The sequence below is a fragment of the Xiphias gladius genome, chromosome 17 (genome assembly GCF_016859285.1).
Source record: "Xiphias gladius isolate SHS-SW01 ecotype Sanya breed wild chromosome 17, ASM1685928v1, whole genome shotgun sequence".
NCBI classification, from domain to species: Eukaryota; Metazoa; Chordata; class Actinopteri; order Istiophoriformes; family Xiphiidae; genus Xiphias; species Xiphias gladius.
The window spans coordinates 800,505-827,500 of NC_053416.1; the positions used below are offsets into that span (position 1 = coordinate 800,505).

At 44.6% G+C, this 26,996-nt stretch overlaps 1 protein-coding gene across 1 annotated transcript in view; it reads right to left on the reverse strand.

Moving 5' to 3' along the window:
- Positions 1 to 26,124, reverse strand: part of LOC120802486 (rap1 GTPase-activating protein 2-like) — a 46,103-nt gene extending 19,979 nt beyond the window's left edge. Inside the window, exons 1-2 of the mRNA XM_040150363.1 lie at positions 26,078 to 26,124; positions 16,735 to 16,770 (exon numbers count right to left, since the gene is read on the reverse strand). Coding sequence (XP_040006297.1) covers positions 16,735 to 16,770; positions 26,078 to 26,121 — 80 coding nt within the window. The 5' untranslated portion in view covers positions 26,122 to 26,124. The remainder of the gene's footprint in view (positions 1 to 16,734; positions 16,771 to 26,077) is intronic.
- Positions 26,125 to 26,996: the final 872 nt, after the last annotated feature.

Genomic DNA, 26,996 nt, shown 5'->3' on the forward strand with positions numbered 1-26,996 from the left:
TCAAAACTTTAACTACTGTCAACAAGGTGTCTCCTGCTCCACTGAAGAGTCCGCTCTCAGTGTTTGTGACCCGGAGGCTTCAGGTTTACACATCCCCCCCCCTGTGCATGTCTCATACTGGACCACGACTGGCTCAAACCGGTCGCGATGTCATAAATCCTGCAGGTACGTCCAGGTGTTAAACTGAAATTTAACACCTTTCAACCGGAGGGGGACTCCAAAATAAATGAAAAAGCTGAATGCATATTTTTAATATTAGTATGTTACAAGAAGACATACAATATGTACTGTAGATATCATGTTGGTAAGATAACACTAATGTTGTCCATCCCCCCATTCTATCCATGCTGGTCACATCACTACTGTACATACGACCACAACCGTATGAAATCCCCGTTCCCATCATCCAGCCACTTACTCTATATAAACATTTAAATACACACAATTGCATATATTGCACCACTGAACATACACATCACACATACAGTAAAAACAGTACAACCTATTTTGTAGTACTTGTTCATATCTGCACTCAAGGTGTAAATAGTGCTATTTCTTTGCACTTGTGCTTAGATGCTAACTGCATTTCATTGTTGTGCCTTTACTCTGCAAAATGACAGCAAATGTGACTCTAATCTCCCGTCATCCCTCTAAAACTCCTACTTTCCCCCCTTCTCATCATCAGCCCTCCTCCTGTAGCGTCCCTTTATGAATCATAATTTATTTCACCCAAACTGACATTTTCACTGAATGGAGATAAAAGTGGAACAGCCAGAGGGCCGGCGGCCACACAGCTAGGTTAATGACCTTGTGTAACTCTGCGTCTGTGTGTGTGTGTGTGTGTGTGTGTTTGAGGGACACAGGGTGAGTGATGTTGCATAAAGACCTGTGAAAGAAAACAAGAAAAAAGCAGGAGATGGCGAGAACGAGTGGAGCTCGACTGCAGCAACACTTTTCTCTACACCCCGGTGCTCATTGCTGTAATAGACTGTGTGAATTACAACAACTTACCAAAGTGTGATCCACGGTGGCGGTCGGACAAAAAAGAAAATCTTTTCACGCAAGCTCTGTGCATCCTGTGCGATTCTGATCAGATTCAGTCGGGACAATAAGGTCTAGGATTATTTACCAAGCGTGTGAATTCACTGACATTTCTATCACATTTCCGTCGGCACGTGCCAGCTGTAGATAACAATAATTCCTAATACCAATCTGGACAAATGGAGCACGGATTCACTAATTAAACAAATAACCTCTTCATTTAAGGTCAACACATGGATTTTACACAACACCAGAGGTCAAGATTTTCCAGCCAGTTTTAGCTAAAATCCCGCACAGAAGCATTCGATGAGTAACGTCGCTCCCCACGGCAGGATAGAAAAAAGATTCAAGACCCTTGGAAATGAAACGTTAGACTTTTAAACAACAATTAATCAGTGCTTTTCAAGACTTTTCAAGAGATGCAGATACACTGAAAACTAAATGAATCAGTCCTTATTTATATTGACAGAAGGAAACATGTTCGTTTGTTTGTACATCTACAGTATCTATGTATTATACATTTATTTATATTAAAGCCTGATTGATATGTCAGTCAGCGAATTTTATCGGCCGATATTGTCCTATCACAGATACATAGGTATCGGCATTAATGTGGACCGATATGCGTCGATATGAAAACTTTTTTTTTTTTTTTTTAACACGATGCGGATAAAGATGCTCGGGGTAATTTAGAAACGTTGACCTCAGATAGTTTGTCCAGCAGAGCGCGCTGCGACTCCAGCGTCACAGCATAGCGGACGGAGGCGCAGCGTAGTTTGTGAAATACGTCGCTGGAAAGTTAATAAACAACGACCCCATCATTTTCCCTTTTAAATACAACTCTAATACATAGAAATATAAAGGATATTGGCCGATATACTGATATCGGAATATTTTACTCCCTAAAATCGGTATCAGTATCAGCCCTGATTTAGATGTATCTTTTCTAGGCATCCATGTAGTTCAGCCCGACCCCAGACAGATTCATCTACGCTCCCGTTAGTGTTTTTTAGACGATGTTTTTTAAGGAAATCTGCATCGACCTGAAGACGACAGCTTTTTGTCCCGAGTCGATTCTTAGGTTTTATTCACGCCTACAAATCCACCAGAGACACGGACATGATTTTGAATCCTGAGGGAGAGTTTAGAGCATCCAGGAATGAACAAAAAGGTCACTAAGAGACAACAAGAGGACGAGAACAGAGAGGAAGGAGGCGACACGAGACCTGCTGAGAGAGAAAAGGTCACTCTGTCAGGGCCATGTGCTCGGACATGTGTGAGTCTGATATCAACCTCCCGAGCTGCAGTTTAAAATATAACCAGTTTCACTTTTAACCTGACTCTCAGCTGGCTCCTTATCTCCGCTGACAGCTGCGTGTCACAGCTGATAAAATCATCTCCAACACACACACACACACACACACACACACACACACACACACACACACACACACTAACATGATACACTGATGTCAAACACTCCTCCTGACACTTTCAGTTTGAAACAGGTGACGAAACGAAGCAACAACAAAGGAACCTGTCAGGGTGTTTCCACAGCAGAACCTTTCCCTTGGGATCCAGAACCTTTTGACAAACCAAACCCGTGTTTCTACCGGAGGATCCAGGGGCTAAATCGGGCTGCTGTATTATAGCTCCGGGTTCAGGAAGGGCTGGTCAAACACAAACGACGATGCAACTAAAACGCGTTTACCGCTTCACTAACGATGTCAGGATGAGGGTCGTTTATTAGCATTAAAAACAAAGTTAAGCTTTGCTGTCGGCTTCCTCTCTCTCGCAGGGAGAGGAGTGAACGAGGAATTCAACTCTGATCGTTTCATGACACTTATGTTGTAAAACAGAAATAATTAACCATTAGACACTCAGCAGCTTGATAACCGTGGAGACAGATGCTCTGGAGTCTCTTTTGATTGGTTCCTTCCATCTCTATCAAACATCAGCGTCACTCGACAGTAAACACAAAGAACCAAGAATCACTTTGTTCTGTTTTCTAATGTACTAAAAAATTGCCACAGTCATTTTTAATCCATCATAGATCTAATGTGTCTAATCTACGTGGTTCTTCAGATGTGGTGGAAACGCACACGGGAACTGACAAAAGGGATTTTTAGTTCCCAGGCCCCCGATAAAGATTCATCGTAGGAGTTAGGAGGGTTTTCTAAGAGCCCTCTCAACGAAGACTAGTTTCTACGTGCGTTTCCCAGAGCGAGTCCTAACGTCGGCGGTCTGTGGAGATGAGGGTGATGCTGAAAACATTTCTGAGTGACTTCTCATATTTAGCTGTCTGTGTCTTATATATTAAAAATGCATTCAGCACAAAGAGTAAGTGTCATCAACCATTCAAAGAAACGTCTTCTACTTGTACGGCGGCTGTCGTGAAACGCAGCGTAATGTGCAGTTAACAGTCTGCAGCCTTATAGTCCATGTTACCGGGCGGAACCTCCGTTGATGTCGCCGCTGCTGAAAGTTTCATTTTGGTTTTTGGTTTTCAAAAGCTATTTGTCTTGTTTAAACACATTAGCACAGCTCCTTCATACAAACAGCTACATTGTCGTGTGTTACAAAGCATTTAATGCTCATAAATTGCAGATCCAGCAGGAAGGGTTTTTTTTTTTTTCTGTTTCATCTGTATTCGGTCGGCACAGTTCCAGGTAATGTTCCAGCGTGTAAATTCATGAAAAATGTATTTGTGATCCCCCCCCCAACCAGGAGGCCTCCTGGGGTCTGAGGGAACATCAAAGCTGTTCATTAAAATTTAAATTTAACCCTCAAGTTCCTCCACCAAGAAGTGGTAATGTGACAGCAGCAGGACGCCAAAACTTCAGTATGACGGCTACGACATTTATTTTTTTGGGGGGTTTTCACGTTTTATTGCTTTAGCTATAACTTGACTGATTCCTCTCAGGCAGCCATTTCTATAAAATCCTTCTGCAGAGGTGAATCTTACTGCAGAGAAATAATCCAACGCAGTCGTGATTCAGTCACTTTGGTCTGTAACGTGTGCTTGCACTCATTTGATTGGCCAAGTTAGTGCTTTGCTCAGGTCACGTCGCGTTGCCTTGCAGCAAAAGTGGAGCCAGGCTCAACTTCTGTGCCAGATGACCCTGCATTTTTTTTTTTTTTTGCCAGAGCCCTTTTGCGTTGTGGCCTAAAATTGTCTTCAGATAAAAAAAAAAAAAAATCAAAACCAAGAACAGTGACCCTCCTCAAGTGACTAAAACCTGAACTTACCTTCCCCAGTCCACCATAACTTCCCTGAACCCCAACACCCTAACTTAAAAACCCTAACCCAATGACCTGAGGACTCCCTCCTTTCCCAGTTGACTATGACCATAACATTCCCCAAACAAACAGCAATCCCAATATACCTCACGTCCTTCTTCAAATCAACCAGTTTTGCCTGAAGTGCCATCTGGACATGTCTAAGAGGTTCAAATCCTGCTTACTCTAACCCCTTCCCACACGTGTCAGTCACTGAGAGTCGGTGTGGTTGTTGGATTGTCGGTTTAAGAAAGTTACAAAAATCATCAGACGTGGCTACAGGTCTGACAGGTGTGTCAGGAAGGGGTTTCAGGGACTGTTGGATGATCCCACAAGCACTAAGTTTGAAGCATGCTTCACGAGGTTTGAGGTTTTGGGGACTGTCATCCCCAAAACCTCAAACTCAACTGTCCCGGTCGGACGAAGCCACCAGCAATCTCTTTGCTTGAAAGTTTGAGAACAGGCAAGTAAGTGGACCTTGAGTCGAGACTGTTTTGTCAACTGCTGTTTCCAAAGTCAAGAATGAACTGTAGCGTCGATGTCAACTTTGAGCCAACATAGACAAGAAGTCCTTAAAGCGCTGAATGTAATGGAAAGTTTGGGCAGCTGCAGTTCCATCTGCTGATGAGGACCGAGTGATACGGTCAAAAGCTCCAGAACAGGCGAGTAAGTGGAACTTGAGCCCCATGGTTGTTGGTTCTGTTTTTTATGATGTTGTTTTTATCAATACTACTGTTCAAGTGCAGTTGTAACAAATATAATGTATGTTGATGTAGTCCAAGGAAACCAGAGTATTTTCTCATGGTACCACTGCACTAGCGCGTGACTCCTCCACGTTTGGCTGTTATTCTTCGAGTCCCGTGACCTCGTTAAAATTGTATCGCAGAGAATTGTGAAGCTGTTGATCGGATTTTCCTCGATTTTCTTTAAAGTTCTTTTACGCAGTTGAGTTGTGAATCAAAACAAGACGACTGGTTGGCTCCAGTTCGTCGCTGCTGACATTTGAGCCCCTGAAGCCGAACCTTTCTCTACTTCCTCGCGTCGCTCCACTGGGAGACTTTTGAGTCTTCGATTATCGGCATCAGCGTGTTTGTTTGAGGTTCGTTTCACTGCGAAGGACCTCCCGGTATCACGGTGTTAAGGTAAACCACAGTATTTAGACATCCTGGAGGTTTGATTTTCCACACCGACAAAAACATTTTTGTTTTCTGTTAAACCGAGACAGAGACGCTCTATTGACGTGATGTGTCGTAGTGCACTTCACACGCCACCAGAGGTCAGGAAAACGCCTCGTCACTTTACTCTTCTGGCTGTAAAGAACAATGCAGCCTCCAGGGGACGCCAGTGACGCCGCAGACTGTCGGTGTAGTAACTACCGGGACATGCTACTATTTCATCATCACGCTCACAGCTCCAGGCTCACGCTGCTCTACATGAACATTAATAAATCTGTGTGTTCGCTGACTTTTCAGAAATCTGCGTCTCTCCTCCACCTGCAGGGACGTTCTCTGCAGCCACACGTTTTTATTTTTATTTTTGGAGGCTTATTATATTCGTCAGGTGGCAAATGAGTCACTGCCGTCAACGACAGCGTAAAAACGCAAAGCGACGACAACAAGATCGTAAACAACAAACAGCAGAGGCGGCAGCAGCAGGGAGAGGAGACGCTGCTGGCTTCTGTTTCTAGACAGACGCACTGTCTGCCCTTTAGCTGCAAACACACACAGACACACACACACACACACCAGGCTTAATGCATTTTGGGGAAATGTGATCTGACTAATATGTGAAGCTGCAGTAATAAATATGATATTGGTTCTTTCTATCTATCAGTCTATCAGTCTGTCTCTCTATCTATTTACCTGCCTATCTATCTATCTATCTATCATCTATCTATCATCTATCTATCATCTATCTCTCTCTCTCTCTCTATCTATCTACCTGTCTGTCTATCATCTATCAGTCTATCTCTCTATCTCTCTCTCTCTATCTATCTCTCTCTCTCTATCTGTCTATCTATCTACCTGTCTGTCTCTCTATCTGTCTGTCTCTCTATCTATCTATCTATCTATCTATCATCTATCTCTCTCTCTCTCTATCTATCTGTCTGCCTGTCTATCAATCTATCTCTCTCTCTATCTATCTCTCTCTCTCTATCTGTCTATCTATCTATCTGTCTGTCTCTCTGTCTGTCTCTCTCTCTATCTGTCTCTCTCTCTCTCTGTCTGTCTATCCGTCCATTCGTCTGTTTTTTCCAGATGTGCTGAAAACGAAAATAACACTTTACTGTGTGTGTTAAAATGCGTCCAGGTCAAATTGATTTCAATGTGTTTAAAATCAAGTTAAATGGAAAATGTTCATTTCTTTTGTCCTGCAATAAAACAAGAATCTTGAATTTTCCTCTTATCTTAATTTATCCAGATGTCAACGTGTTGCTGTGCAGATGTTTTGCTTTCCACCTGATGGAGTCAGATCACTGCTGTCAGTCTTCATATTGTTGGATAGATATAGATATAGATATACATCTATATACGTGTAGCCACAGCATACGATTCACGTCCTTTTCATACCCATCAAACCTTTCAGTGACCCCTCGTGCCCTGTGGATGGGGGCATTGTCATCCTGTCTCTCCACTCATTGTTCAGGATCTTCCCTTTTCACTCGTCTGTATTCATCATATATAGACGTATATATATATATATACACACACACACCATTCAGCCATTAAAACCGGTGACTGGTTATAATGCTGTGGCTGAGCATTGTATAAACAAACACATGTATAACTATAAAAAATTCAAAGATGTAACCTGATATTTACTGTTAAATATTTCAATAAAGCCCTGAATGCATCACTGGTTAGATTAAAATGTCACGTAGACACGTCAAAAATCATGCCTGTAAAATTTAAGAAAGCGTGCAGAACACACACACACACACACACACACACACACACACACACACACACACACACACACACACGCCGACGGAGGATGAGGGGAAATGCCAGACTCACCAGTGGTCGTGTGGCATTGTTGCATTGCCGTCGGTTACTGAGCATCTCGCTCAAACCTACTACACCAGTACTCCTCTCTGCCTCTCTCTCCACCCCCCTTCTTCTCTCTCCGCCCTCCCCCTCTCTCTCCACCCCTCCCTCTCTCATAACGTCAGGGGGACCATCAGGATTATGGCGCCTTAATCACTTTGAGACAGAGAGAGAGAGAGAGAGACAGATGGAGGAAAACAGGAATGCTGAGAGGAAAAGAGAGAGAGAGAGAGAGAGAATAAAAACGGGGAGAGAGAGATTGAGAGAGGATACAAAAAGGGAGAGAGAGAGGGGAAAGGAGAAGGATACGGCCGCTACCAACAGTCATGACTTTGTCTCGACACAGTGAAGGAACGCAGCAGAGTGAAGTCGCCGATGTGCTTGTTTTCCTGCCGATGTGTAGACAACGACCGCGACACCAGTGTCATTGTTCACTTGCTTGCGTGCGCTGTGTTTACCTGGAGGATTCGGAAGTGCGTCCACAAGGGGGAGATTAGGGGCTGATCGCGCCTGGCTGAACTTCTGCTTTTCCACAACGTAAACAGAAACCATGACAACGCCGGAGGAGGTGACGGTTCCGCTGATGCTGAGACCACGGCACAGAAAAAAGGCGGCGGCGTCGTCGTAGACGGTCGGTCGGACGGACGCGCTCTGCCAGTTTCTCTAGAAAACTTTCTGTCATTGCTGTGGTGCTGGAGAACTGCCGCTCATGTGTTGAGTTGACTTTCACGGATGCACGGCGTTCGTTTCTGAGGACGTGCACATCAAAAGCAAGTATATCAGTGACCTTGGACAGAGACAAAGGTAACTCAGGAGACTGTCCTCCGCCCAAAAGTAAGGACATCGATGGTTTCCAACGGCCAAAAACAACTTCTGTCTACATCCAAGTCAAAGGTGAAAGTCAGGCTTCGTTGTAGAGCGGCAGTCCACAGGGGGAGACACCCGCGGCCTGTGCCACCAAGCCAGGTTGGTGGGTTACCCGGCGCTCTTTGGGTTTACCTGGGTTTTCCCTCGATCGTGAAGCTGGCTCACTTTTAACCACGGAAGATCACCACGGCAACAGATGCTACACGCTACCTGCAGCAGGTTAACTTCAGATAACACCTGTCGACAGCCCGACTGCCGACCGCTCCTAAAGGACGCTTACAATGAAGTGACAAGTAACAAAGAGCAATAAATGTATTTATTTGTTAGTAGAAGTGTTTTCACCACTTTTCTCCTGCTCTCTGCTTTTTAAAAATCTACATCACATTTTCAGAATAGTTTGTTTATCATCAGACAGAAAAGCAAAACATACGCACTCTGTCCTAAACACATTCCTACATAAGAATTCCAGCACCATTTGTAAATGACGTCGAGTGTTTCTACCGCTCCGTCTGTTCTCTACTGATGATGTGTGTGTGTGTGATTTTTATTCACCTCGTTGGATATCAGGCGTCTGCTGTCACTGTGACCAACCCTCCAGGTCTCTTTCTCTCTTTCATCTCATTTCAACCACTTCAGTCACGGTCCTGAAGATGTTTCCCCTCCTCTCTCACATGAACACACTCGTCGCTGGATCAGAAAAGCCAGAGTTAACAGAACCCGCTGGTGATCCAGCTTCATGAGACGAGTTATTCAGGATCCTCAATGTGAGACTCAGCGAAGCAGGTCGCGTCAGCAGCTTCTAACTTGTTGCTCCCGCTGGTTAAAGTGAGGACGTCGGCTGTGGGAGACTACATCAGCTGTAGATAACCGACGTTAACTCATGTGAAACTCTAGCCTGCTGCTTAATGTGGTGACCGGACTCTGCCAAAGATTGTCTGTGAGAGAAGACGCATCACTCTGTAACATCTCTCTACCGCCGCCAGGGAACAGAGTGGATCAGCTGATCGCAGCTCGTTAACTACAGGAGAGTCCCACTTCGCCCGTTGATGGATCAGACCGATAGCTGGAGCTCGTTGAGCCCAGAGTTCTGGATCCAGGAGTTTGTGAAGAATCAGGTGTAAAAGTCAGTTTGTTCCAGCTGTTGTTTCGCTGTGTCATGACAATCAATATCAATCAATAATCAATATTTCAGATCTCCTGCTGCTCAGCTCTTGTTCAGGTTGGAGCTTCATCAACGTTAATGTTGATTCATTTAGTAGCCGCCACTAAAAACCGCAGGATCTCTGGATCCTGGTCCAACAGCAGCTGATCCCAGACCTGAACTGAAGCTTTATTTATAATGTTATGTTATTTATAACGTACTTTTTAAAAAGGAAACTGTAGATCTGTGAGGTGTTTTTAAAGATTTACGTCTCCAGGAGGAACCAATGGGCTCAAGGCCGAGGGACACGGACAGAGGAGGGAAGGTGTTGAGACACGAACCGACACACTGTTGGTCTGAGTCTGTACAGGAGACTTGTTGACAATAAGAAAAATATTAATTTCACAGTGATTTAAACCTGTCAACAACACAAACACCTGAACATTTCTCATTTCTACTCACTCACGAGGTGCAACTGATGTCCTCAACATACAGCTGAGACAGAGAGAGAGAGAGAGAGAGAGACAGAGAGAGAGAGAGAGAGACAGAGAAAGAGAGAGAGAGAGAGAGAGAGAGACAGAGACATAGAGAGAGAGAGAGACAGAGAGAGAGAGAGAGAGAGACAGACAGACAGAGAGAGAGACATAGAGAGAGAGAGACGGAGACATAGAGCGAGAGAGACAGACAGAGAGAGAGAGACAGACAGAGAGAGAGAGACAGACAGAGACATAGAGAAATAGAGAGAGACAGACAGAGAGAGAGACATAGAGAGAGAGAGACAGACAGAGACATAGAGAAATAGAGAGAGAGAGAGAGAGAGAGAGAGAGAGAGAGAGACATAGAGAGAGAGAGAGAGAGAGACATAGAGAGAGAGAGAGAGAGAGAGACAGAGACAGAGAGAGAGAGAGACATAGAGAGAGAGACAGAGACATAGAGAGAGAGAAAGAGAGAGAGAGAGAGAGACAGACAGAGACATAGAGAGAGAGAGAGAGACAGAAGAGAGAGAGAGAGAGAGAGAGAGAGACAGACATGGAGGGATTTTAAAAATCCCTTTATTAAACCATGATCAGGAGAAGCCAGATCATTGTCACATCATCACCCAAGAACAAAAAGGAAACACGAAAAGTGTGTTTCTCTGATAGAAAACTAACAATCAACTCTCCGCCCCCCCGACAGCCCAAGAATGCCTGAACGCCTGCATACTGTCCATCATATGATAATTAGCGTGTTGCACCTTCAGTCGGGCCTTCAACAGCCCCTGCAGAACCGGCACAGGTTCCACACTGCCGGTGCTCTGAACCCGGTTCCTGCGCGTCAGCCAGCTGGCCAACTTGGCAGAACCAGATAAAAAGTTCATCCGTGTTGATGCAGTCCTTCTCTTTGCACAGTATTTGGGGCCAAAGATTCAAAAATTCTCCCCAAAACCCTCAACCACAGCGTGAACAGCCGAGGACACTGAACAAATAAATGTACTAGGGTCTCAGTCTGAGAACAGAAGACACACCCGTCCCCCAGCTCTGTATCCGTTTGTTGCTATTGCCCCTAGTACAACCCTCCACTTCAGGTCTGCTGTCCGCTTTTGAGAACATTAGAAATTGAACACCATCATACGATACACCAGCCCAAGCCAGAAAACCATCACTGATACCAAAAGCCCTGAGTGCAGAAAACAAATAAGAGTGATCAACCCTATGAAAAGCTTTGTCCTGGTCCAAAGAGACAATACCACAATTAACATTATAGTATTTACACACATCAATAACGTATCAGAAGAATGTTGTCTATGACTGTCCTGTCGGGTACACAGTAAGTTTGGTCTGTGTGTACAATTATTTCCAGGATGTCCTTGAGTCTGTTTGACAAGGCTCTGGAAAGCACCTTACAGTCTGCACAGAGGAGGGCAACTGGCCCCCAGCTCTTAAGTTGGGCCAGGTCTCCTTTCTTGGGTACCAGGGAAAGCACTACTCGCTGACAGGAGACTGGGAGGGATCTTGTTCTGAGACACTCCAACAAAACACCATGTAAATCAGGTCCAATCGTTAAATGCTTCTAAAAGTCACTGGAGAGACCATCGATCCCTGACGAGGGCTCCCTTCAGTCGCTCCTGCAGGAAGGAGCTCAACTCCAACCTCTTCTCGTGCAGCAGTTGACCTGTAGTGGGATCTGAGTCTCTATGCAACCCCTCTTCAATGCTTCTGATGTTGGCTTCAAGTTCCTGAACTGCTGCCTTAAACCTAGCAGTGGAATGGGAGGTGAACTGCTGGCAATAAACACGAGTTTGTGCTTTACCAAGCTCCCTCCACAGTTTCAATGAACCATTACCAGTTTTGTCTGTGCCAGCGCTCAAAGCACTGGCAGAAAGTACTGTCTTTAAGGAGTTTACTGTTAAAAATCCAGTAGGATTTAACGCTTTCACCCGGGGAAATGATCGAGTCTCTGCTGACTAAGTGGTGGTCAGTGAACCAACTGGACTCATGTTACTGTAGACTAGTCTGGTGCTAAGACTTTGGGAAATGTCCAAACCATTTGAAAATTACCCGCGAGAAACAGAGAAAGACGGAGAGAGACGGACAGAGACACAGATATGATGGACTGATGGTAAAGTGTGAATCAGAAGAAAAACTGCTGGAGAGAAAAGAGCAGAATATTCTGTCAGATAGACAGGTCACCTTCCCCGCAGGCACACACACACATACACACACACACATGTATGTCAGTCACATGTTTCACATGTAGCCAACATGTTTACAAACACGCAGAGAGCAGACTTACTATCCACCGTATATCACATCACCTATGTGTCACTATAAGAGAAGAAGCTACATGATTATATCACCGAGTTCATACTGTGTCAGTGTCTGTGTCTGTGTCCAACTTTGTGTCTCCTGGAAATTAAGCTTCTATAAAACCGAACTGCAACCGCAAATACATTTTGTAGGAAACGTAACTGAGACCAGATCAGGTTTTCCATGAACGTAATCAGGAAATACACGGATCCTGAACGTAGCGGTAAAATGTTCAGGAAAGATCCTGGTCGGGTTTAATACAGGAAAAGTTCACAGTGACTTCAGACACAACCTGTTTACACACACTGAACCTAAACCACCATCATTCTCAAACCTAAACCAGAGAGCTGTTGTTGCCTGAACCACAGACGGGACTCTAGATGTGAACCTGGTCTCTGGTGTCACAGTCCTGAACCTTGTATGACTGGATTAGTTATAATTATATGGCATACGGCCATTTTTCGAAATTCAAACTTTTGCACAAAATTGGGACAAAATTTCAATAATCAAACTGTAATAACCTGTTTGAAGTTTTTAGTTTATATGAATGAATGAATGCTTATTTTTGCATCATACCATTAAAATGGGCCTTCCCACATGGGATTACGTGACATACAATAATACGACGTATAAATAACAAAATCCTGTTCTTTGATATCAACATAACGTCCCGTTTCCAAATGCAACAATAACCTTCCATATCTCCGTTAGGCACAGATCTTTTCTTCCCAGGCAGATTAAATTTCATATAATCTTCAGTACTAAACTCAGTTTTAATTAAAACATTTGTTCTAAATTTTGGCTTATTCCAAATTTCATTCGCCAATTTTTCTTTAAACCACTGAAAAACAAAATCGTCCATCAAACCAACATTAGCTTTTCTTTCAAAATGTCCCTTCCTCACACCCTAATTTTTGAAATATACTCTGCTCAAGGACCGCATGTTGTAAGCTCAACAGAGCATTTGAAGTAAATGACTTTGTTGTCCCCGGAGGGCGCTCTTAAAATTTACTATCAGCTTGACCTGTTGCTGCCCTATTGATCCATCAGTAGACTGAGCGAATCAATAGAAACGGAGGAGGACAGTAGCGAGCGAAGCCGTGGCGACACCCAAGCAACTGAGAAACAGTGTGAAAATCTTCAACGACGACGAGGCTGTTTGGGGACAGCAGCTGCCCGATGCTACAACCACAACGAACTCTGAGGACTCACCTGCTGCTGCTGCTGCTGCTGCCCAGGTGAGGCAGCGGAGGCACCAGAGACCAGCGGGGCAGCATCACCTGTCCAACCTGACCTGACTGAACTCATTTCACCACACTCATCCTCGGGAGTGTCGCACCAATATCTGAAGTCACATAGAATAAAGACGACAGTGGAGGGAAGAAACTCTCGCTGTCCACTTACTTTCCCCCTTTTTTCTTTGGTTATCTTACATGTGCCCCCTCTGGAGGGGGCACGGTGCAATGAAGGAAAATCTTTCGGCAAAGGATCAGACCTGAAGCTGAATTTCTGTTTGGCGTCATCTTATATCAGCTTTCCTTTCAAAGAGTCTCATTACTCAGCAACTCAGACCAGCCTTGTCTTCCCTGCCAGCCGGTATCAACGGGCCTTTTGATCAGATGCAGAGTTTAAGAGACGCGCTCCTTTAACTGAAGGAAAGTTCCTGTAAAGTTCAACACAGTGGCCTGATCTCTTATTAAAATCTCCTGCAGCTTCTTTTCCTCCAGTCACAGCCCTCTCATTCATTTGAATGGGGGGCGGGGGCTGCATTTTGTGAGCCATCGATGCAGGGGGGCTCCGCTGAAACCTCCAGCCGCACCGGGCTCAACTTGTGCGGCGACACATCGTCATCCAGCTGCACTGGCCAATCAAATGCATGCGAGCACAGATTCCTGGCTGCTTACTCAGCGGCGTGAACGGTGTATTTCAAGTGTTCACCTTATGACCGTTGTGATAACTCTCCAGAGCTTCAAAAGCCTGTCTGAGTATTACAAGCTGTTGTTTTGGTGTCTGATAAACCTTTAAACACATTAATCTGTCAGACACCCTGGGTCTTATTGCACGTCGTATTTCACGTCTCACTTTAGCACCATGTGAGACCTTGGCTCTCCATACACTCAGGCTTCTCATATTTTCGCGATCGCCTGGGTGATTACTTTCTGCCCGGGATGAGAACATTTTTGTCCAGGGTGGAACCAGTGTTTAAATCCAGAGTTTAGACAAACTGTTCCCAGTTTTTCAGAAGAAGAACTACGCAGTAACCCCCCTGTTCTCCGCTGTACGAGCTGGTCGCTAAATCCACAAACTGTATCGAGGATTTCGTCCATAAACTCTATTTTGTGTTTAAGCTATTTCTCTCAAAGGCACAACCTCTAACAGACACAGATTTTAGGGGGAAAAATGTTTCTCGATGTGGGCTGCACTTTTAGCCATTTAGGTATCTCCGAGGTCCATCGCAAATAAACGTCCAGAAATCCACCAGAGGAAAAAGAGGCTGCAGAACTTCATTCAGAATCTTCATGTTTTTAGGTTTCCTTCAGTATCACAGTGGCCCAGTGGCAGTTGTCTGAATGTCCACGGCTACACTGAGAACAGGAGCTGATCACAGCTGGTTCAGCAGCTTTTAATGGGACATTTTGACTATATGCGAACTAATAAAGGTTAAAGTTGTAACCCACAGTTAACTCAGTGACTCTATAGCTGTGTGTGTGTGTGTGTGTCTATAAATCAATGATCTGAATGACATTTCTCATCATATCTCTCTGCTTTATTGGTTAGAAAACCTCTCGGCCCCAGACACACATACTTTGGTAAATAAGCATCAACACAAGAAACAACCTAAATCCACTATCTGCCATGAAAACAGCCCAGAGGTTTGTATTTATGTCGTCAGTGTTGCCGACAACCAGAGCGGAAACCAGGAGGAAAAGCACGAAGACCGCATCCCATCAGGCAGCTGAACAATAGAAACCTCTGTCTGCCGTCAGAGCCACTTCAGACAGAGCCAGAGGAGCAGAGTTTTAAACAGATGCTCCATCTACTGTCACCACCGAGACGCCAGTTTGGTTTCACGTGAACTGAATAAAAACCATCATCAGCCTGTATCCGTCCCTCTCAAGGTTAACACACACTGTCTCAATAATCAGTCTGCGAACTGAGGACTTTCGTTACTGATTAATCTGGTGACTAATTTCTCAATTAATTGATTCATTGTTTGGTCAATGAAACGTGTGAAATTATTATTATTACATTATAATGTCTCAAAGCTCAAACTGACATGTTTAAATAGCGTATTTTGTCGACCTAAGGTCAAAATCCTACGGACATTCTCATATATTATATCGCTGTGACATATATATCAGAACATCACAGTGAAATTTTAGCCTTTTGGTTTAAGGTTACAACTTAAATCAATTATCAAAATTGTTGCAGATTAGTTTTTTGTCAATCGATTAATCAGTGAATTGCTTCAGCTCAAATTTTCAGAGGTTCATGTATTTTTCTTTTGAGGTTAGATTTAGAGCCAGGCTGCACTCACATTAGATCGGTGTAACTAGGGCTGCGACTGACTCGATTAATTGATTAATCGTTTGGTCTATAAAATGTCAGAAAATGGTGAAAACGTGTCCTTGTTGACGTCTTCGAATGTCTCGTTTTGTCCGACCAGTAGTCCAAAATCCGAAAATATTCAGTTTACTGCGATAGCAAAGAGAGAAAACCAACAAATCGTATCGTTGGAGAACATACAACCGCATCTTTTTTCGCATTTTTGCTTAGAAATAAAAATGTTTGTTGTCGTCGTCGTCGTCCCGGACAGAATATTTCACTGCTTTCGTCGTTTTATTTCATGTCTTCAACTGTAGAACAAAGAGAGTACTTTGTGGAGTGAGCGCGATGGACAACCCAGTGTGGAACGAAACGAAGAACTGCTGCATTTTCATTTCACACGTCCAGGACACGGCCCCCGAGCTGGACCGACTCGCTCGCTGCTGAAACCACAGGGAGTCGTCGTCGCCTGGGACTCGTGGCGGTGGACTGTGGAAAGGTGCAGGAACGCTGTGGTTGTGTCCTAACACTGTTCTCCGCTGGTGAGGTTGAGGACGGTGGAGTGACGGCCCTACGATCCGCTGAGGGAGTTCACCTGCTGTTACTGTGGCGGTCTACCCGTGAGAGCTGTACAGCAGCACCGCCGAACGACAGACGGCGTCATCGCTGGCGACTTCGATCGTGTAAATTTTGTTTAATCGTCCAGCAACATGTGAAGTTTTTCTACAAGAGGAGAAAATCCACTGGACCTTGTTTACATCCAGACCTCGATCGGCCCCCTCGGACTGGGGTGTTTGTACGTCTGTTCTACGACGCGCTGAGGTCCAGGTGTGGAATGAAAATAAACCCGAACCTTATGAAAATGGCTGCAGGTTGTTGCAGCTTTACAGGTAACGCGGATCTTATCAGCTGATTATGGTTTCTGCTCTTCTCTGATTATGTTCTAAACATTTGTTTTCTTTCTGGCACTGAAACGCGTCAAAGGCGTCTTGTGTATGATTCACATCGGGTCCGTGTTGTTACTCACCGAGCTCTCAGAGCGCTGACGGTCGACTTATCAATCCTGCAGAGAGAGAGAGAGACGTGCTGTTAACTTACTGTACATTGCACTGATAACAGAGGAACATTTAGACATTACTGAGGCGTGAAGGGAGAGTCACAGCTGCATACTCTATTAGCCTTAGCAACCTGTGTGTGTGTGTGTGTACACGTGTCTTTCTATGGTTGTGTGGACAAATTTTGGTCTGAAACCATCGTTGTGGGGACATTTTGTCCGGTCCTCACACCTTCAAAGGGCCGTTTGAGGGTTAAGACCTGGTTTTAGGGTTCGGGTTAGAACCAGGTTTAGGTCAGGATTAGGGTTAGGGAATGCATTATGTCAATGAGTGTCCTCACAACTAATGTAAGACCAGTGTGTGTGTGTGTGTGTGAAGGGGAGAGGTGTGATCTCAGAGGTTCACAGCAATAAAAACTCTATTTATTAAAGTGCTAGAGCACCATTAAATCACACACACACACACACACACACACACACACACACACACACACACACACACACACAGGAAGTGTGCGTTTCTGGGTAAAAGCAGCTATAAAACACCACAGCTCAACGGAATAAATCACAGAAACACATGAAATAAATATTAAACTAACAAACAGGTTTATTTTCTGATGCCACATGAAATTTAATATCTGTTTCACCATCTTACTGGTGAAAGTCTGATGGACGACCAGTAAGGATCAATTGGCCTAGAATTATTTATTGTTATATCACCTCGTGTCAGTCCTTTCTTTTGGCGTTTCCCAGCAGTGAACATACGTATAGCACATCTGTGTGTGTATTGGTGACGGTATGTCTTCTTTGGAAATAAAATTTCAGTGTTCCCTTTTTTAATTCTTTCTTTAGTTCTACTTTTGTTACTTTGCCGTATTTTGTTGCTATTCTGTTTGATCCTATATTGGATCATACATTTGTGTGTGTGTAGCACTGAGGGGGCTACAACTGCATGTCATCGTGCAGTCATGCGTTGTATAATGTCAATAAAGCTGAACCTTGAACTTGAAAGAATAATTCCTAATGATATGTAACCATTTATACGAAACAGGACCCAGGTAAGTGGCATAAAATCCCGTTTAATTAATTTCGTGAGCTGAGGATCTTCCACCTGCTTGACTCAAACTCCACTATGGCGGGTTGAACGGCCTCCAGACCACCGGACGGTCACGGCCAGACCGGTGGGAGCGCGGAGGCGGAGAGCGTCTCCTGACAGACGCAGCCACTTACAGAAACATTTCACATCTAACATTTCCGCCGACAGCAGCAACAGACAAGACTGAACACCTTTGTTTCTAACACTTGACCTTGTAGGACTTTCTAAGGCCTTTATTTGAGGAGACTTGAGATCAAGGCTTTTTAAGACGTTTTCAAGATGTTTCTAGAGCTGCAACAATTATTTTCATCGTCAAATTATCTGAGGACTATTTTTTATCTATAAAAAGGCAGAAAATAGTGTAAAATGCGCATCACAGTTCCCCAGAGCCCAAGGTGATGTCTCCAACTGCTCGTTTAGTCCAAACCCCAAAGATATTCAGTTGACAACCACAGAAGAGAAAGAAAAACAGCAAATATTCACAACCAGTGAATTTTTTTGGGCATTTTTGCCTAAAAAAATTTCTGAAATGATCAATGAATTAGCAACATAGCTGCAGAATCATTTTCTGAGTCCATGTCCTTCGGTTCAGTTTGGGCTCCCAGTTCTTGATCATACGGCAGTTCTGACCCTGAACTCAGCTTCCTTGAACTTAAAATCTCCCGTCCTCCCGTGAGGACCGGACCGAGCCAAGTCCGCACTATGTGGGCAGGTTTCTGTCCTCACAACATGGTGAATACGTAGCACACCTGACCCCGACCTGATAATAATGGCCTCTCTCTGTCCATATCCACGCCGCTTCCCTCTCTCCTTCCCACGTGTGCACACTTTCTATACTTCTCCCTCTCTTCCTCTGTCTTTCTTGTTCTCGCCCTCTCTGTTTTCAGCGAGTCCATTTAAAGGTGGTTGTCATTACATCAGCTTCCAATCCCGATGGAAACTTCAGGTCTGAACCCTATGAAAGTCCAAAAGTCTCCTATACGGGTCTAAAACCGGTCCTCGTAAGTAGTGTAAGCAGGACACACTCCACACTCAAAAGTCGTCCTTTCTGTCAACGTTTAGCCAAATGTCTAACTGAGCCGCCGGTTGATGTTACAGCTGATGTTGATGTTGTAACTCTGCTAAATAAACGGCAGAATGTGACACTCGGACAGAAAACAGTCCTGCATTAAAGCAACGCGAGGGTCTGGAAAGGAAAATGGAGGAAATAAAAGAAAGGAAAGGAGATAAACAGGAAAGGAATGGAGGAGAGGAGTGATGTAGAAAGTGTACAAATGGAAAGTGAGAGAGTGAGCGACCTTAACGTTAAGAGCCCGGATGTATGATGACTCTGTGAAAACTCAACTCCCATAGGTCATAAATAACACATTTATGCTGCTAAATCTGCACACACACACACACACACACACACACACACACACACACACACAGACACGCTGACTGGAGGAGACTCTAGATGTTCGCCCAGAAACCACACGATTACTCAAAGATGGCCGAGCGTTGTACAGCAGACTGAAACCACGCCACCGTGTTTCTACCTGTCACTACCCCGAGGGATTTAACCGGAGCTTCACCACAGCAAACGCAGATCCGAACTTAGTCAGATGTTCCAGAGGAAGAATTATTTTCATCTCTGTGTCTCCAGTACAGAGATTCAGTATCTGGCTCCCCAGCTGCTCAATGCTCCACCGTGTCCACCAGCTGGTCTCTGACTGAGCCAGTCTGCTGTTTGCTGCCGAGCAGGTAGTGGGCGGTGGCTTTTTACAGCTGTTTCTCTGAAAACATCTGCCTGTTCATCAGGACCACAGACTCCTCAACACTGTTATTTCATACATTGGTATCAGATCTGAAACATATTTTGATAATCAATTAAATAATCATCACATTTGCTGCTTTTTTTGTCAGGTATCACTGTAAACTGAATTTTTGGGGATTCAGGACTTTTGGTTGAACAACACAAGATGCTTGAAGACGTCAACTTCAGCTCAGCGAAATTTCTTGACAGTTTTTTGATGTGTCATAGACTAAAAGATGAATTGATTAATTAAAAAAGGAATCAGCAAACTGATCGATAATAAAAATAAGTGTGAGCTGCAGCCCTCATCGGTTAACTGTTTAACCAGCGTCCAGTGGTGGGGTCAGAGTTCCAAACTGCTTCACACAGCTGACCAGCCCTCCTCAGTAAACCAGCCTGCACTGGACCTGAATCGGCCCTCTTTGGGCAGGACTCCGGGGTGGTCGGCCCCTCACCGTTGGCTCGCCGGGACAGAGCGGACTCAGCCTCACTAACTGGGGTGGAAGAGTTGCAAAACATTTGGAGGAAAAGGTTCTGCTCTCTCAGAAAGCAGGAGAAGCGGTTCTGTTCAGAGAACATACAGAACACAACAAATGGTGGACATACAGTAGCTAGTCAGCCGGTAGCCAAGCAGCTGATGGTGAAGAATGAAGGACGCAGCTGATTCCAGTCTGCTCCTGTAGCCTGCCTGAACTTAGGCTGAGCTGCATGTGAACATGCTAAGAAGCTGAGTTATTGAACATTTGCATTTTCATATGCTAACACTCTGCTCAGCCAGATAAGCTGAGTCTGGCCTCCGCACAGGCAGGATAAAGCCTTTTCATTTAGGTAACAACGTGATTTTCCTTTGGCAACAATAAGACAACCATCAGTTCTGTTCACTGCTGTGCCTCATTTCAATGAAATTCAATATAAAACCACTTTATTTATCCCTGTCAGGGCGAGTGCATGGGATCAGTAATAAATACATTCATAACTGTGGCTACAGACTTTATTGTAATAATCATAGGAATACTTGTAATCTTCACATTAACATTCACAACAATGTGAGCAGAATTTTAGAGAATAAAGTCAGGAGTGTCTGAGTTAACATTTTCTGTTGTGATTTAATTCAACAGCAGATCGTGGAATTAAACTGAGAAGGAGCAGCGCTGCTGAAGGAGGGAAGGGCGGAGGTGAAGTGGGACGGGTGGGGTGTCGGGGGGTTTAACGTAAGGCGTTCCTGCAGCTGCCCCAAAAGCCTCTCCTTCATTATTAAATACTGCAACTGTATTAGTCGGCTCGGCCTAAACGCTGGAAGGACGGAGGGATGACGAGGAAGCAGCACAAGGTATACCGAGGGAGGGAGAGGAGGAGGCACTGAAAGAAGGATGGAAACAAGGAGGTACAGATGGAAAGAAGGAAGCGCTACAGAAGGAGATCAGGATGCGCAGAAGGAGAGAAGAAGATATGGAAGGAAAGAAGGGTGCATAGAGGGAAATCAAGATGTAGAAAAGGGAAGTAGGATGTGTAGGAGGAGAGGAGTTACAGAAGAAAGCAAAGAAAGAAGGATGTACCCAAGGAAAGGAGGAGGCACGGATGAAGGACAGAATGAATAGAGGTAGACAAGGAAAGAAGGAGGCATAGAAGGAAGGAAGGGGTGACAGAAGAAACAGAAGAACATTTGAGAGGATAATGTTTAGAAAGAAAGACGGGTGATAGAAGCAAATACATTTGGAAGGAGAGTAGGTGGTAAAGAAGGAAACAAGGATGTACATACGATAAGAAGGAGCTAGGGTAGGAGGTAAGGAGGTATGAAAGGACAGAGGGAAATGTGGAAGAAGAGGAGGAGGAGGAGGAGGAGGAGGGGGGGGGGCAGATTAGAAAAAGAAAACGGAGAGTGTGAATGATTGAAAAGGAGGCTTGGGTAAGAGTCCCCCCCCCCCCCCCACACACACACACACACACAGGCACACACACACTAAGACACACACAGACACACAGGCACACACACACACAGGCACACACAGGCACAGACACACAGACACACGCAAACATACACACACACACAGATACACACAGACACACACCACACACACACAGACACACAGGCACACACACACTAAGACACACACAGACACACAGGCACACACACACACAGGCACACACAGGCACACACACACACAGACACACACAGACACACACACACACACACACACACACACACACACACACACACACACACACACACACACACACACACACACACACACACAGACACGCACAGACACACACAGAGTTGTGTATTCTGGTCACAGGGAGTTTTGACAGGCCAAATGCAGACTGAGATTTACCGAGGCGAGAACGACACAGAGAGCAGCTACTTTACATTCCTCTCTGAATCAGTTTGGTTTCTTTCTTCGTCCTGTCCAGTCGTCAACATCCCGGCCACATATTTCCGAGTCTCTTATCTGAAATTATCTCTAAGGTATCGCCAAAACGGTCAACGTCAGGTTGAAGGCGCCAGACCCTCTGAATTAACAAGCATCTGTACAGAGCCGCCATGTTAAAAATCACCGAAATGAGGAGGAAGATGAAAACGTTTTAATTGTTTTAAAAGAGCAAAACAGCATGCTTCCAAAATTATGTGTTAGTATTTTTGCATTATTATTTACGTTATGTGTGATGGCAACATGCAGTTTTAATACAGGACATCACAGTCTCTGTTTGTCATTTAACAACCCTGTCTCCTAGAAACAGGTTTCTATACGACCAAACTAAACCAGCAGACACGTTTTGTAGGAAACATCATCTCTGGCTGCTTTACCAGAGGCAGCAGAGTCTCCAGGAGGTGGTTGTGGCGGATGGACGACCGTGACACCGGAGACCGGGTCCACATCCAGAGTCCCGTCTGTGGTTAAGGTTCAGGAAAGATGGTGGTTCTGGTTCGGTGTAAATAAACAGGTTGGGTCTGAAGTCGTTGTGAACTTTTTCTGTATCAATCCTGACCGGGATCTTTTGCGAACCTGAACCAGAACCATAAACCAGTTTAACGATGCTGGACTCACTACAGCTGGATGTTTTGGTGCAGGATCAGAGATTTTGGTGAAAACCAAAGACGCTGAACATTTTACTGATACGTTCAGTATCAACGTGTTTGTGATTTGCCAAATACGTAAATCAACATTTCCTCGGTTTAACAGAAAACGTGATCCGGTCGCACGTTCGTTTCCTTCTAAACTATTTGCTGTTGCAAATTACTTTAATATAAACACAATTTCTAAAAGATATTGGTTGTATTTAAAGATAAGTTAAGTATCACACTAATTAGGGGAGGGTCAGTCCTCTTCCGGTCCAGGAGGAGGTGGTAATGCACCTGAAGCTGTTTGGTAACTCACAAAACACCAGAAGAAGAAGAACTTCTGATCTTTAGCAGTTTAGTTACAACAATTACAACAGTTTAGCAGCGAGCTAAACGCTACCCACAAGCTAACACGCTCACACCCATGAATCGTATGAACTACAAGCGCGACAAGTTTTATCGTCTTCACAGCTCTCAGTCAGGGGTGGGGCCAGAGAGACCCCCCCCCGCCCCACCACCAGAGTCAGAAGGTGAGAGGTAGTTGGCTTATCATGGATGGAACAACAGGCCAACCTGTTACAGACCCAGGGCCCCTGGACCAGAACCTCTGTGAAGTGACTGGTAACATTTCTTGTTGGAAAGTCAATCAAACCACCACAAAGGTACAAAAAAGACTTAAATACAGACTCAAAATGTAAAACTGTGCCTCATCCAGACGTCTAAGCGAACCGGAGCTTTGTGGAGAAAAAGAAAACCCCTCATCTGACCGTCTGATCAATGATCAGCAGAGATACCATCGGACTGCTGTGACCTCTGACCTCCAGCCTGCGTGCTGCTCGCTCGTGAGCGAGGAATTCACAGCACTGAGTCATTACAATAAGGTTTAACATATAAATATCGCTGGAGCTGAATTTCAGGTCAGATGCAGTGTTGTTTGTTGGGTAGTGCTGTTGCTATGGTTACCTGCAGCTTAATATACCTGTATTTAGAACGGCAGCTTAACACACAGTCTTGGTCTGAGAGGGCCCACTTCACACACTCAGAAAGGCTCGGATCCGACTGAACCGGACGTTGGCCGGTACTTTGTGGGCTCAGAGTAGAGTTAGGGCGACATTCGAGGTCCCCAGAGGATGAATCCAAATCACTTTGGTGATCCTCCGACTTCTCCTCTAGCGCCACCACAAGGCTGAAATTTGCTGTTTGGAGTGAAACATCTCAACGACTACTGGATGGATTGGGATGGAATGTGGTTGAGACATCCGTGTTCCCCTCAGGATGAACCGTATCAACTTTGGTGATCCTGTCATTTTCATTTAGCGCCACCATCGGGTCAAAATTTTAACTTGTCCACCACTTGGGTTTATACTGAACCTGGCAGGTGTCACGGAGAAAAAAAAACTAACTTGTGCCTTAATGTAATAATCTCAGGTCTTGATTTCGTGATTTCTCCGCACAAATTGCTATTTCCTGCTCTGGAGTTCACGTGAGACCCCTGCTTTCACTCTGTCACACCAAATAAGAGGAGGCCACAAAGCCACTCCTGGATGAAATACAGTAAACACAGTAAATGTACAGGTTAGCCAGGCTTCCTCCGCATCGTCTGAACATCAGGCTTTTCCAGCTCCGACGTCGTACCATAAACATTAGAGGGAGGGTAACAGCCACAATTTGCCTCGTAGTACTTGACACATGCGCAAAGACCCCTCCAAAACCAGAAAAATTTGTGTTTGTGTATGTATATGTGTATAAACTGTGATACGTTTGATTGATAAACGTGCCCATTATGTTCATATGTCAGTCAATAATCTGAGGTTTAAGTCAGGACCGATGTTCTGATTGATGCCCACAACTGTTTGTATGTAGGATTATGTCCTTTGAGTTACAGCCATGACACGGCAGCAGGACTGTTACGGGCGTCTCCAAACCAACAATGGGACTGTTACTTACTCACATGGCACAGCAGCGGTTACTTCATTGATTATTTGTAGTGATCAATAATCCTGCCATGGCCCTTTAGGCAGCCTCCAACTCCAAACGAGATACGAGAAATCAACTAAAGGCCTTAGAGCGTGTTAATCACTGAGCTTTACAGGTGCTGGCAGGTGGATGTTGTTACCTTTGGACTCAGCCAGCTTAGCTCTCGCCCTCCGTTTCCAGTCTCTATGCTAAAGGCCAGTCACCCATTGGCTATACCGCCATATTTACAGTTTAAACATGAGAGCGGTATACATTTTTCCATCCAACTCTCGGCAAGAAAGCGAGCGCTGCAGCGATCAAAGTCAATTTATCAATTAGTCAGGCAAGAGAAAAATAATCTGCAACTATTTTAATAATCAAATTACAGCTTTAGTCATTTTTAAGCTAAAATGGCCAAAATTTGCTGGTCTTTGCTTCTAAAATGTGAGAAATCGATGGTTTTCGTTGAGTCTTTACACTGCTGGTCAGACAATATGAGACGTGTAGACGTGAGCTTGGACTGTGGGGATTAATAGCAGGCATTTTTCACTATTATCTGACATTTTACAGACAAAACAAATAAACAGTAATGAAAATAATCATTAGTTGCAGGCCTAAGGCAAATAACTGTTTTATTCAAAATGTCAAACAGCTAACAAGAACCGGATCCAAAGTTAAACAGGCTCTCTGAACCAAACCCTAGCCTGGAGTAAAAGGCGACTTAGACATTTTTCAGATATTTTCTCATCTAGATTTAATGGATTTTCTTTGGAAAAAGGCAAAGACTTTCTGTTGCAATGACAAAGACTAGGAGCAGAATCAACAGTGAAAGCGAATCCATTATAATTCACTCTTAAAAGAACAGTATTTCAAATTTTCCACATAAATGATCTTAACAGACACCTGCAGCCAATCAGAAAGCAGGACCTTTTGTTTTAAAAAACTCAGCAATCCCTGAATTCCTGAGAATAAAGAAAGTTGTTTATTAACTGCAGCAGCAAAAAGGGTTTTTGTTCACCGTCAGTGGACTGGAAACAGAGACTCAGACAACAGAGAGTAAACGTATCTCACACTGACAAAGAAGTAACTCTGTGGAAACGCTACAGATCCACTGCGACGAAGCCTGGAAAGTTTTCAACCAAACCAGAGTCAGATTTTAACTTCGACCACGCAAATGTTCCGATTTTCTCTCATCTTGACCCACAGCAGGTCAGAAAACCAAAAAGCTCAAAACCCCCTTCCTCGGGGGGGGGGGCACCTGATGCAACCATGATGTCACCGTGATGTCACTTCAGTGCAGCTCAGAAATGAACTCAAAAACCCTGAAACTGTGAGTAAGAGAGGTGATGAGATCATTCAGCCATTAATCAAAGGATGAAACACACATTCACGCTCCACACGCTCTCACCATCCGAAGCCTCCGAACGAAACGCTCCTCTTCCTCCTCAGCATGGTCTCTCGCTCGCCCTCTCCTCCTCTTTGTCTTCCTTTTCTTCTTATTGTCTGGATTTTCCACTCTCTCTCTCTCTCTCTCTCTCGCTCTCTTCTCCGTCGTTCTATCTCCTCTTCTCTCCACCTATAAATACTCCCATCTCCGTCAGACGCCCTCCTTTACACGCTCTTGCCGCCTCCCTCTCTCTCTCTCTCCTCTCTCTCACGTCTCTCTACCTCGCTCGCTCGCTCTCTCTGTCTCTCTTTATCCCCCTGCTGAGTCTCCTCCTGCCGTTAATGTTTCTCTCTCTTCTTTTTCTCGTTCTCGCACTTCAATTCACTGCACACGCAGCCAGGAGAGAGAGAGGGCGAGAGACATAGCGAGGGAATAGAAATGGAGGTACACATGGTGCCTTCTCTCACCCTGACGAAGCAGAAAAGCCAGCAGAGACGCTGTCAGTCAGAAAACTTATCATACATAATAAATGGAGACGAATGGACAGATACAAGCGCTAGTTTTCCAGATTTTATGTTATGTAACGATGGCGCGGCACAAGATGAAGCTGCAGCCTGCAACTCACAAAAAATTATATTTATTTTCTGTCACCACAAATATCTACTTGTTTATTCTGGTGAGTTCAAACAGGAGACAACAGTGAGGAACTATCTGTGGAGACAGAAATTCAACTCTGACAAACCTGGAGCTGAAACAGTCGGTCGACAGACTTTGGATAATCGTTTAATTGTCTCGGTAATTTTTCAATTATTCTTTGGTTGCAGCTTCCCCGGTGTGAGTTTTTGCTGTGCTTTATATCGTTAGGCGTGTTTCCATCCACTGGTTCCGAAGCACATTTTCAATCTGCACATCATTGAAACCTGAGTGGAAACGGCAAGAG